This window comes from Leucoraja erinacea, chromosome 5 (assembly GCF_028641065.1).
Source record: "Leucoraja erinacea ecotype New England chromosome 5, Leri_hhj_1, whole genome shotgun sequence".
NCBI classification, from domain to species: Eukaryota; Metazoa; Chordata; class Chondrichthyes; order Rajiformes; family Rajidae; genus Leucoraja; species Leucoraja erinaceus.
In genome coordinates this window covers 16,878,897-16,892,951 of record NC_073381.1, presented here as the reverse complement: position 1 = coordinate 16,892,951, position 14,055 = coordinate 16,878,897, and the positions used below count along the sequence as shown (strand labels likewise).

Sequence of the window (14,055 nt, the reverse complement as noted above, 5' to 3'; positions counted from 1 at the left end):
GAGGGCAATGAAGGGAGACGATATTTCAGGCCACATTTCAATTACTTGAAAACCTAATTTTTTTCATATTTATAACAATTTCTAGATCAACTAGACTGTAAAGATGACTTGCATGGGCAGAGAGAACAGTACTAAGAATCGCAAGAACACATGACAAAAGGATCACGTTGTGTCAACAAACTGATTTAGCAAAAAAAAAAACTCTTGGTCAAATGCTTTAAAAAAAATAAAGAATCAAAACGACAGCCAAGGTCAAGACAGTACCCAGAGTTGATTCTATCTCCCCACGTCAATATTCGCCACAATAACAGCACAGAAATGCTGCTGCTTTCATGGAACCACCACAGCATTGCATAGACAAACCCAAGTGACGAGTATTAACAAATTAGTTGTCGTTGAAGGAAGAATCGTGAATCATCCCCTTCCTTTTAATTTATTTTCTTGCACATTTTGCCATTGCATCTTGTGCCCCATGTTGAATGCTCCAGCTCTACAAGACTAGTAATGTCCAGTATCTGCTGGTCAGTAGTCACAGTTTGAATCTGCTGAATGAACAGGGACTCAACATAGAGTGCTTGCTGGTATTCAGTACATGCGAGTACAATCCATGGAGCAAAGTTCCATTAATGACACACAGTAGCATGGACACATTTACTTTTCTAAAACTTACCTCGTATAATTCCAATAAGACTCAGAACATTGTTCAAGATAAACAGTGGGTAAACCCTACCTTCCATAATCTTATTAACCAATATTCTCAAAATCCAATTAGAAAGGGTTAATCATGCCCAGGATATACTTTACGATACATATTGTCAGTACCTGGGTTTGAGAAGGCTTGAATGCTGTATCAAATGTCATTTGTAGGCAATCCAAAAAAGGTTGAATCTTATATAGACCATGTGTTGTCTGGCTGGATCGAAATGCTACAATATGGAAGTATTTCAGGATCTTTTCAAATCTGGCTTGTGTCATCATCAATGCAATGCTTTTGTTGCTATAAAACCCACTGCTCCATATACTGAGGACAGACTCACAGTGGTGAATGCTGGTGGAAATCATATATCCCAAGAAGGTTTTCATCTCTGGAAGACTAACAGCACTCCAACCTTCATCGTGGCCAAATTTTTCTTGGTACTTTTTGGCATACATATTTGTTTGAACAATCATGTTCCTTATAACATTATCAGGGACAAAGAGTTGAAAGAAGTCAATTGCACTTGCATTTAGAGGCATCTTATGTACAGGACCTGTGGTAAGAAAAAGAGAAACAGTGATTCAGTTAGATTGCTATAAATATTTGGTCCAGGCATTGCATATTGCTTCAAGGAAAAGCAAATCTTAAACAACTTAATTCAGACAACTGCAATAATGCTAATCATGAGCAGAATGTTTCTCTCATTATCTTCTTCATACTTCTTCGTTGGATCCCATTATTTAGAAACATGTTCAGTATTGTCTTGGGTCTACAGAAAGCCCCCCCCCCCCCTCCCCCCCCCCCAGAAGCGGTTTGAAGGAGCTGACTTCACCAAAATGTTATCCGGATTAAATTTGCATTATTGTGAGTAGACTATGATATAGTTACATAACTCTCAGTTGTCCAGCACTTCATTAACCAACATGCTCCAGCACTTCAGGAAAGGCACACTGGTCAAAGGAATGTCTGAGGCAAGATTGGGTTAACCACATAATTAATGAACTGTCAAGTCCCGAACATACTAAACTATTGAGCTGGTACTTTCCCTTTAATATTGCAAAACATCCCAACACCATCAAAATTTGTTTTATAAAACTGGTATGCATTATGAAATATTTTATATGGTGTATAGAAAATAAAAGCCAGGAGATGTTTAAGGAGGGAATTCTGACGTTCCTGATTGGCATACTCTTTGGCCTATCCTCTAAATTAGGAAGATGAAAACTCCAGATAACATCTAAATGTGGGGCATTAGCAAAACCATTCAACAAAAACACTTATTGTACTTGGGTTTGACGATTGTATTGATAGTATTATCTGATCCGTTTAGATAGCATACAAAACAAAGCTTTTCACTGTACCTCAGTATGCATGGCGATAATATACCTGAACCAGGTTAAATTAAAATCTGCTCACCCAATTTATCTGATCTACCAAGTAGTTAACTCCACATTCAAGTTTCCAAACACAAAAAGTATAAATACAACGATGTGAATAGAATTCCAGGGATAGGAGACGTGGACAAAGTTTCATTGGTAGCATGCTTTGCTTCTTTGGATGAATGGATTGAGATGAATGAAATACAGCTGTTGTTGCTGGCAGAAAAACTCACAGCTCTAGCTTCAGTGTCAGTAACTCCAGTGATGTTGCTCCAAGTCCATAATAAAATCAGTTAGTTCAATGATTATAGGGCTGGCATACTCATTGACAGATATCATAATGTCTGTTACTGAAGTTCATTCACTGTAACACGCAACAGGAATTCGCAAGCTTAGAATTACTTATTTAGATTGTGATTCCAGTGGCAATTTATTTGCTTTTGCATCTCCTAAACCTCTTCCATCCCACCTCCACACTCTTCATTGACAAACATATCCAGATACTATATATTATAGCATACTCCTCACACCCTTGTAATGGACTGTTTGAACTCCTACCTTCCAGCAGACGTTACAAGGCCTTCTATGCCCGCACCTCCAGACTCAGGAACAGCTTAATTCCCAGACCTATAGCTGCTCTGAACCGGTCCTGCTGAGTGCCCCCCACCCCCATGAACTGTCTCCCTCGGATGGTCATGTCGCACATCGACCCGGCACCGACACAATTGCACTTCCAGCTTTTTTGTGTAACCTGCACTTTAGACCGTTTTGACTGTTTCACTGTTCTTGTTATAAATCATGTTTCTCAGGGTATCTAAATCTAAATTTTATTAGTTGTTTAAGTTATAACATAGGATGGAAGTTGCATACCAAATCTCGTTGCACATATGTGCAATGACAATAAAATATATTATTATTATTATAATTATAGTGTAAATGCTGTGTGTTTGGCCGTGGTTCAGTGATTCTTAAATTTAAAATCACCAATAGGATATGGGAAGAAGGTGCATGGGAAGTCCATCGTTTCCATAAAGTAGGTTTGGCAGAATAATGGCTGTTATGAAGCCAACATCCAGATCCAGAATCCAAAGATAAACTTGAATTCTGTCCTTGGCAGCTGGAGAATTGAAATTAAGGTGATAAAATGTGAACCAAAAAAAATCCACCATCTGCAATGGGGACTGAGAACCTATCAAATTCAACTATATCTTTCACAGGAGGAAATCTCCAGAGGGATCTTGAAGCACATGTCAGTGCATCTCTGAAGGAAGCCAGGCAGATGGACAAATAGTTAAGAAGCCTTAAGAGATTCTTGCCTTGGCTGAATTTTAGAATGCATAAGCAGGATTCGACTAAACTATATAAATAATTAGGCAGGCCAGAACTAGAGTTCCATGCACAGTTCTGGTTATGAGACGAATGCGGGCTGGGGATGTTTTTTTTGGATCTGAAGAAAGTTGAGGGGAGACTTGACTACAGATGAAATAGACAGAGGCCAAGAGAAGAACAGAAATTACCTACTTATTTTAGCAGAGAGAACGCACATCTATGCTCTCCTAGATAAAGTTGATTGGTAGAAGGATTACAAGGGTTAATAATTTGCTTTTATAAATACAACAAGTAGTGGGAACCTGGACCTATCTGCACTAAAGAGTATTGGAGGTGGAAATCCTCATCATATTTCAAAAGTATCCTTTGATCATTTGAAGAGCATTAACAAATCAGCATGCTATGTACTAAGATCTAAGAACATACACTTCTATTACAAACCACACTGACTCCCATGGCTAACTAGACTACACTTCTTCCCATACTGCTTCTTGTAAAGACGCTATCCCTTACTCCCAATTCCTCCGTCTACGCTGCATCTGCGCCCAGGATGAGGTTTTTCACACCAGGTCATCAGAGATGTCCTCATCCTATATAAAACGGGGGTTCCCCTCTTCCATTATAGATGAGGCTCTCACTAGGGTCTCCTCGATATCCCGCAGCTCCGTTCTTGCTCCCTCTCCCCGCATTCGTAACCAGGACAGAGTCCCCTCATCCTCGCCTTCCACCCCATCAGCCGTCACATACAGCATATAATCCTCCAGCATTTTCACCACCTCCAACGGGATCCAACTACTGACCACATCTTCCCATTTCCACCCCTTTCTGCTTTCCGCAGAGACCATTCGTTCCGCAACTCCCTGGTCAACTCCTCGCTTGCCACCCAAAACATGCCCTCCCCAGGAACTTTCCCCTGCAACCACAGGAGATGCAACACCTGTCCCTTTACCTCCCCCCTCGACTCCATCCAAGGACCCCGACAGTCTTTTCAGGTGAGGCAGAGGTTCACTTGCACCCCCTCCAACCTCATCTACATGTATCCGCTGTTCCAGGTGTCAACTCCTGTACATCGGCGAGACCAAGGGCAAGCTAGGCAATCATTTTGCCGAACACCTCCGCTCAGTCCGCCTTAATCTACCTGATCTCCCAGTTGCTCAGCACTTTAACTCCCCTACCCATTCCCACATTTACCTTTCTGTCCTGGGCCTCCTCCATTGTTAGAGTGAGTCCCAGCGAAAATTGGAGGAACAGCTCCTCATATTTCACTTGGGTAGTTTGCACCCCAGTGATGAACAATAACTTCACTAACTTCAAATAGCCCTTGCTTTCCCTCTCTCTCCATCCCTTCCCAGTTCTCCCACCAGTCTTACTGTCTCCAACTACATTCTATTTCTGTCCCGCCCACTACCCTGACAGTCTGAAGAAGGGTCTTGACCCGATACGTCACCCACTCCTTCTCTCCAGAGATGCTGCCTGTCCCGCTGAGTTACTCCAGCATTTTGTGTCTACCACCAATTGGATATTGGGGTACGCCACTTGGCCCCTCAAGCCTGATCTACTATTTAATAAGATCACGGCTGATCTAATTGCATCCTCAACCCTATACTCCCATTAACTTGTGGCAACCTTTCACCCCTCCCATCTCCCCCCCCCCCCCCCCCCCTTACTTATCAAGAATACTTGCCTTAAACAATATTCAAATACTTCTTCCACTATCCTCTAAGGTTATGGGGAAAAGGCAGGAGAATGGGGTTAGAAGGGAGATATAGATCAGCCATGATTGAATGGCGAAGTAGACTTGAAGGGCCGCTCAAATGACATTATAATCTTATGACTATCCTCTAACATTCACAACGACGCTGCAGAAAAATATCTTTGCCACATCTCAGTCTTGAATGGGGAACATCATACATTGATTGAAAGATACAGCATGAAAACATGCACTTTGGTCCACCGAGTCCACACAGGCCATCAATCACCCGTTCAGATTAGTTGTATGTTATTCCACTTTTAGGAGAACATACAAACTCCATAAAGACAACAACCAAGATCAGGATCAAACTCTCAAGACCACTCATAATCTTGCATGTTTTAGAAACAAGATTAATGTGTCCATTGGCTGCATGTACCACTTGAGATTAAAAGTCTGCTTTTAGATGGAATTGACATGATGCGCCAAATGGACTCTTTCCATGCAGCAAATTTTTATAATATCAAATCAGTTGTTACGCCTATCATTTCTAGTATAACTAAAGACGAGAAGTAAATGCTGAATATATCACCGATACTGACATAAACTAATATAAACAAACTTAAATAGTTATAAACAAATCCAACATCCTAAAATCAAACTGTCATCAAGATAAGCCAAAGATGGACTCAAAATGCTGGAGTATCTCAGTGGGCCAGGCAACATCTCCGGAGAAAGGAAATAGGTGACGTTTTAGCTAGAGACCTTTCTTCAAACCGAAGACCCGAAAAGTTACCTTTTCTCCAGAGATACTACCTAATCCGCTGAAATACTCCAGCATTTTATATCGATCTTCAGTAAACTAGCATCTGCAGTTCCTTCCTACACATAAGCCACGCTGAATATTGCGTGATTAATATCGGACCGCGAGCTGAATACCAAGAATTTCAATAGATACCTGAAGATAAACCATTGATTAAAGTTTTATCTATCTGGTTACATCACTCCCAAGTTCATTTGATGAGATTATGGTCTTCAGAATCTAAATGTGTCTTTATCCACCATTGAAAAATACAGCTATCTAGAATTCCACTGAAAATGTACACCACCAGAAGTACAAATCTCTGATCATGTAGCTGAACCATCTGCTTTTTGCTTTTCTTTTGTTAAAATAACTGAAGTTGTATATTGTTTACATATCTGCATGTAAAATTGGACACACTAAGAAAACTACACTGCAGTATCTGTAAAAAATGACGATCAGAAGAACCAGCAGGAATTCAGAAATGCAAAAGATCTAATTAATTTAGTTTGAAAACTACAGTGAATTGTGATGATGCTTTAACACAAATCATTAAAATATATCATTATTTTAACACAAACTGAAATACTCAGTCTACCCAACGTCTTATTTTAATTGCATTTCGAATAAAAATCCAAAGAAATATACTGCAGTTTCAACCACCAATACTTAACGAGTAAACTCATATCGGGCAACTCGTTCAATCAGATTACAAAACTACACACATGGAACTGGAAACCTCATTACACATCAGAGAGACCAGAGAACGGGAAGCGAGCATAAATAGAAGGGTAGCTTAGAGACTTGCACCACCGTGGTCACTCACACAGGCATGTATGTCTGAAAGACCTTGAGCCATCGCCTGACCGAGCAAACACCAAAGATCTGCAAACAAACCCTCCCAGCCTTTGCAGCTCATGTGGCACCCGGGAAGTAGGGATGGATGCAACAAACCCAAGGGGAGGTTGATCTGCCCACAGAGCTCCAGGTGCTCCGGGATCAATACTCGGGAGGGAGCTCACCGACCCGAAACACAACACAACAAGGAGGCAACAGGTGGGGCCCAGTGTTGTCCCTCACCGGTGGAGTCAGTGAACGGAGGGAAGGCGATATCCTTCAGTCGCTCCGTCCATCCCGCCGCCTCATCCTCCTCGCCCGGCTGGCGCTCGGTGCCCGCGGGCCTCCTGCACCCGCCCGCCGCTGGCGGCTCTTCCTCCTCCTCCTCGTCGTCCTCCTCCCAGTCGGACTGCGAGCTGCCAGCCGAGGTGCTGTAAAACGGGTTGTCATCGCTGCTGCTGCCTCCGCCGGACTCCCCAAACACATCGTCGGAGATTTGCAAGCTCTCGTAGCGGGAGCGGGCCGCCTGGAGCAGGGAGAGCGCCTTCCGGCGAGCCGCTGCTGCTGCTGCCACCTCCTCGGTCGCCATGGAAATGAAGGGCGGGGGATGGCGGGAGGGGTTAACGCCGCATACTAACTGCGCATGACAGCGGCTATCGCCAGCCCGGGCCCGGAGCGCCGGGGGGGGCACCGGCTCCTGCAGCCAATGCACGGAGTGTGCGCGGGGTCTGCAGCCAATGCACGGAGTGTGTGCGGGGTCTGCAGCCAATGCACGGAGTGCGTGCGGGGTCTGCAGCCAATGCACGGAGTGCGTGCGGGGTCTGCAGCCAATGCACGGAGTGTGCGCGGGGTCTGCAGCCAATGCACGGAGTGTGCGCGGGGTCTGCAGCCAATGCACGGAGTGTGTGCGGGGTCTGCAGCCAATGCACGGTGGAGCACCTGCAGCCAATGCACAGAGCGGGTGAGGTACCTGCAGCCAATGCACGGAGCGGGTGCGGCCCCAACAGCCAATGCACGGAGCGGGTGGGACACCTGCACCCGATGCACGGAGCGGGTGCGGCTCCTGCAGCCAATGCACGAAGCGGGTGCGGTCCCAACAGCCAATGCACGGAGCGGGTGGGACACCTGCACCCGATGCACGGAGCGGGTGCGGTTCCTGCAGCCTGTGGATAGAGCTGGTGCAGCACCTAGAACATAGAATAGTACAGCACAGGAACGGGCCCTTCGGCCCACAATGTCCGTGCATTAACACGACGTGCCAAGTTCAACTGATCACATCAGCCCGTTCTATGTTTCTATGATTCATATCCCTTCTTCTTCCGTGTGGCGTGCACAGCCTAAAGTTGTTGGACAACTTGTTCTATTTGATCTTCCGTTTGTGCACGTCGAGTTGATTGCATTAGTCGAAACAGGGCGGACCACGTGAAGGTTGCAATCTTCCACCCCATTCATATCCCTCTATTCCCTGAACTTCGATGTGCCTATTTAAAAGCCTCATAACGCCACTATCGTATTTGCCTCCACAATACCAGGCAATGCAATGTAACCACTCTCTGTAAACAAATTGCCCGGCCCATTTCTCCCTCCTTTTAGCGATGCCCTCCTCTATGGTTGGACTGTAGCGTATGGACGAAGTGAGCGGGGCACTTGGACCCAAAATGCGTTGGAGCTTCTCCTGCAACCAATGGATGAAGTAACTAAGCATGGACAAATATGAGAGCAAGTGGGTGGGTGATCAAAGATAATGTATCAGGTGGAAATGACTCTTGAAGCAATGTATGGAGTGGGGACAAATGTTTTTTGTTAGTTCAGCAAGCAACCCCTGCTGCCCATCCAGTGGCACTAGGAAAAGGAGTGACAATAAGTAACAGCAACATGAATAGTCGTACATAGCCAGTTGCACTCAGCCAAGGTATGGTGCAATCAAAATGTTCGCATGCATTTTATTTTTTGAATACATTTTTTTTAATCGATCAAAACTAACACACTCAACCATCACCAACAGAGACCAACCCCTTTACTGCAAAATTCTCCTTGCTACCTTACATGCCTTTTAAAAACTCCTTGGAGCACTTGATCAGGCGCATTCACCAGTTAATTGGCCCAAATCTCAAGATTCCACCTACTGGCAGAAATAGGAGCAGCATAATCAGGCCACACTAGTATTATAACCATATAACAATTACAGCACGGAAACAGGCCATCTCGGCCCTACAAGTCCGTGCCGAACAATTATTTTCCCTTAGTCCCACCTGCCTGCACTCATACCATAACCCTCCATTCCCTTCTCATCTATATGCCTATCAAATTTATTTTTAAATTATACCATCGAACCTGCCTCCACCACTTCCACTGGAAGCTCATTCCACGCCGCTACCACTCTCTGAGTAAAGAAGTTCCCCCTCATGCTACCCCTAAACTTCTGTCCCTTAATTCTGAAGTAATGTCCTCTTGTTTGAATCTTCCCTATTCTCAAAGGGAAAAGCTTGTCCACATCAACTCTGTCTATCCCTCTCATCATTTTAAAGACCTCTATCAAGTCCCCCCTTAACCTTCTGCGCTCCAGAGAGTAAAGACCTAACTTATTCAACCTTTCTCTGTAACTTAGTTGTTGAAACCCAGGCAACATTCTAGTAAATCTCCTCTGTACTCTCTCTATCTCCTCTGTACTCTCTCTATCCCCTCTGTACTCTCTCTATTGACATCAATAATTGCAACAATTGAACTCTATTAATGTAACCCCAGGTAACTTACTGGCTTGTTATGGCAAATTTGCAGAGTGACGTTTATACCAGCAGCCAATGTTGTAAGCAGCAAGGCCAGTGATTGCATTGGTGCTTATTCCCAATATAGCAAATTATAGGATTAGTTATGATTCTCAATGCACTAAATAGCACTAGTATCGATTGCATCAAGCAATCCAGCAATTAATATATTGAACAATAGCGGGAAAGGTAACAAATACATTAAGAAACATGAAGAATTACAATAGTACCACTGTAAGCGGAAATGTAAGCACCACTGCTGGTGTCTGCCAATGTAGTGAGTATAATACGTTGAAGTCATGTTATGAGTTCAACCTCAATGAACGAGTTGTACTAATAGCTGGAGCACCAGCAGCACATCATTAAACTTTAATTTGTAGCATACACGGTGGCAATGAAATATATATATTTTTAAAACTCTCTCATAATCTAATGCTGTCAGCCAGATTTGGAGAAAACCCCATCTAATGGAGTATTTGATCATCCTGGTCTACATTTATCCTCAAAAAACCAAACCATTTCCATTTTAATCCTCATCAGTATCAGGATTATTTTGTGTTTTGTGAATTATGGGCAAAGCCTCTTGATTCTGCCGTACTTTAAGCTCAATATCTTCTGCAAATAAACCACATTATGTAACAAATGCAGATATTGCAGCAAGACTATATCAAGTCAAGTCAAGTAGCCTTTATTGTCATTCAGACCTTGCAGTCTGAATAAAATGTTGTTGCCTTGCAGTCCTACATAGTAAAAATGACAAAAACACACAATAAACACAAATTAATATCCACCACAGTGAGTATTTTGTAATATTTTGTAAGTTTCAAGTTTACAGCTTGAGCAAAATGTAAACGTATTGTTGATTCAACTCTACCCAATTGATAACATTGGATTTTGTCTAAGGACATGAAGCATTACAATGTGCTACAATGCTGAGAATTATATTCTGCACTCTGTATCTTCTTCTTTGTTCTATTTATTTTACTTGAGTTTGAACAGATTCTATATCTGACCTGTTTAGATAACATGCAAAACAAATGTTTTAACTGTAGCTCGGTACACGTGGCAATAATAAACGTAAATCTAAATCTAATCTCAGCATAATATTACATAGAATATCAATACACAACATACCATCTAATGTAATCATCCTATGTTCTTTTAGTGGATTTTCTTCTTTTTTATTCATTCTTTTCTCAGTCATGCCTTTATGGAGCTCCAATAAGTACATTTATGCTTCTTGGTTCAGCTACTATTTTAGATATCAGATTCTGTATTTTTATTACTTTCTGACTCAAATTCTTTTGTTTTAATTTTTCATTATATGGACTAATGATCAATGCATAATTATGACCCTAATTTTTGTGTTCCCAGAAATATAGTCTTGATAAATGATTAGACGAATTAAAATCCTCAATGGGGATTCAGCCTTCTTTTTCCCAGATAAAGGTACTCCAGTCTATTTAGTCCTGCCTTTTCATGCATATCTTATACTGTAAAGTAAGCTATTAGAGAATACTGGTTTGGAGATGACCTTGAACACATATCATCTGCTAAGGAGAAGCAAAAATGAGATTGAAACAACACAATATGAGCTGGCACAGAGACCTGGAGATGACAGGTAAATTTAGGATTGGCCAGTTATCACGAGCCAAGATAACAGAAGGCTCACGTCACTATCTTTCAAGAGTGAGGTGAGTGTGATCAACAGCACAGGAGAAGTAGATTGAAATTTTGAATTAAGTTATTATTTTGAGGTTAGTAATCACAGACATTACTCCCAATGTCATGCCAAAATTAATTAACAGTAGGGTAAACACATGCACGGAAAGATATACCATGTAAAAGACAAGCACAATCTACTGTTTTAGTGGACGTAGTGTACCTGGACTTTCAGAAAGCATTTGATAAAGTCCCACATAGGAGATTAGTGGGCAAAATTAGGGCACATGGTATTGGGGGGAGAGTGTTGACATGGATAGAAAATTGGTTGGCAGACAGGAAACAAAGAGTAGGGATTAACGGGTCCCTTTCAGAATGGCAGGCAGTGACTAGTGGGGTACTGCAAGGCTCGGTGCTGGGACTGCAGCTATTTACAATATACATCAAAGATTTAGCTGAAGGGATTCAAAGTAACATTAGCAAATTTGCAGATGACACAAAGCTGGGTGGCAGTGTGTACTGTGAGGAAGAAGCTATGAGAATGCAGGGTGGCTTGGACAGGTTGGGTGAGTAGGCAGATGCAGTTTAATGTGGATAAATGTGAGGTTATGCACTTTGGTAGCAAAAACAGGAAGGCAGATAATTATCTAAATATTGACAAGTTGGGAAAAGGGGAAGTACAACGTGATCTGGGGGTCGTTGTTCATCAGTCAATGAAAGTAAACAGGCAGTGAAGAAAGCGAATGGCATGTTGGCCTTCATAACAAGAGTAGTTGAATATAGGTGCAAATAGGTCCTTCTGCAGTTGTATAGGGCCCTAGTGAGACCACAACAGGAGTATTGTGTGCAGTATTAATTCCCGGGATGGCGGGACTGTCATATGCCGAGAGAATGAAGCGGCTGGGCTTGTATACAGGTGAGGATTCACTTTCCGGTTTTTGCCCTACCCTTTCCATCTCACCTCCCTTTATCCGTTTTCACCCCCTACTCCATCAGTCTGATGAAAGGCTCGAACTGGGAGGTACCCCTTGGACACACAAATGGGCAGGCGAGGAGGGGGTGAGAGGGGGAGACGTTGGTTCGCGGGAACTGCTCCATTAGACCGAGTGCACTGGCCTACCGGACTTTGAATAATGGCACCAGAAAATGGATGGAAAATTGGTTGGCAGACTGGTGCATGTGTAATGTGTGCAAAATGAATTTCACTGCGCAGTTGCAGTGACAAATAAAGCACTATTGAACCCTAAAATAGGCACAAAATGCTGGAGTAACTCAGCGAGACAGACAGAATCTCTGGATTAAAGGAATGGGGGAGACGTTTTGGGTCCAGGCCGTTCCTCAGGGCAGAATCCATCGTCTGTTTCAACCAGCACCTGCATTTCCTTCCTACACATATTGAACCCTAAACCTCGATTATCCATTTCCTTCCGCAGATGATTCTCTAAGTTCCTCCAATACGTTATTTGTGTTTGCTCAAGACTCCAGCACCTGCTGTGTCAGGTCAGGTGTATCTGCTGATGTGGAGCACAGTGACAGTGGGCGGTTGTGCAGGGTTTGCCGGTGTTGGGCCCCGCCGTGTTTGCCGAGGGCGCTGTAGCTGGAGTTTGCTCTTCACGGATTCTCCTCTTGCTCTCCCAGGGATCGGGCAACGCCGACGGCTGCCAGAGTTGACAACCGGGGATGGAGCCTCGGCGGGCGGCGGGGTCGCTCACCCTGCCCGCGGGGCCCGGCTCCCTCTGCTTCAACAAGGACGAGTTTCTGAAGGTAAATCGGCCGCATCTCCGCAGCCCGGGCCTGTGCACCCACAGCCCGGATACCGCCCCCTTCACACCGCCTCGGCCCACAACAGACAACACACACCAGACACCAGCCCGGGGGTTTCATCCCACCGACTACTCTCCTCTCCTCTCCACGGCCCCGTTCCCAGAGCAACGCATCAAACCACTTCCAGTCAACGGCGTTTAAAGGGGTCTCAGTTTAAAGCCCCGTCCAAGAATCATTCCTTGCACTGAGAACCTCGGCCGGGAATACATCAGGAAATGATGGGATGGGAGGTACACAACAATACTGGAGAAACTCAGCGGGTGCAGCAGCATAGAAACATAGAAAATAGGTGCAGGAGTAGGCCATTCGGCCCTTCGAGCCTGCACCGCCATTCAATATGACCACGGCTGATCATCCAACTCAGTATCCTGTACCTGCCTTCTCTCCATACCCCCTGATCCCCTTAGCCACAATGGCCACATCTAACTCCCTCTTAAATATAGTCAATGAACTGGCCTCAACTACCTTCTGTGGCAGCATCTATGGAGAGAAGGAAATAGGTAACGTTTCGGGCCGAAACCCTTCTTCAGAATGATGGGATGGGGATGGGGATGGGGAACTAGATACCAAAGATCTTATAGATCTATGCTAGATACTAGAGGAGCCTCTAGTGTCTTTGATAGGGAATGAGGAGGGGGGGGGGGGGGGGGGGGGGGGGGGAGGAGGAGAGGGCTAGAAGAGAAACAAAGTTAATGTTTCAGGTTAATTTCACTCCCTCGGAAAGCGTGGGTAGGATGGATAGGACACAGGGAACATATTTGACACGGCGAGGCCAGCGTCAAGAGTGTTTAATATAAAGGAATTGCAGATGTTGGTTAACACAAAAGGTTGGCACAAAATGCTGGAGTAACTCAGCGGGTCAGGCAGCATCTCTGGAGAACATGGATGTTTTGGATCGGGAAGATAGGCTGCTGTTAATAGGGAGAGCGGCAAAGAAACTAGAAACAAATAGAAAAGGAGGACAAATCAGGGCCGCCAAGAGATGCCCTCAGGCGAGGAGGTTCCCTGATAGCCGATTGTTGGATAGAGACAGATGTGAGCACAAGAGGGATACAGGGTTGTGAACTGTG

At 44.1% G+C, this 14,055-nt stretch overlaps 2 protein-coding genes across 2 annotated transcripts in view; one reads left to right on the top strand and one right to left on the bottom strand.

The window, feature by feature from the left end:
- The window catches only part of pgbd5 (piggyBac transposable element derived 5), a 43,050-nt gene extending 35,141 nt beyond the window's left edge, over nt 1-7,909 (bottom strand). The window contains exons 1-2 of the mRNA XM_055635097.1: nt 6,978-7,909; nt 823-1,250 (exon numbers count right to left, since the gene is read on the bottom strand). Coding sequence (XP_055491072.1) covers nt 823-1,250; nt 6,978-7,323 — 774 coding nt within the window. The 5' untranslated portion in view covers nt 7,324-7,909. The remainder of the gene's footprint in view (nt 1-822; nt 1,251-6,977) is intronic.
- A 4,830-nt stretch (nt 7,910-12,739) lies between these two features.
- cog2 (component of oligomeric golgi complex 2) overlaps nt 12,740-14,055 on the top strand; it is a 55,611-nt gene continuing 54,295 nt past the window's right edge. The window contains exon 1 of the mRNA XM_055635099.1: nt 12,740-12,925. Coding sequence (XP_055491074.1) covers nt 12,842-12,925 — 84 coding nt within the window. The 5' untranslated portion in view covers nt 12,740-12,841. The remainder of the gene's footprint in view (nt 12,926-14,055) is intronic.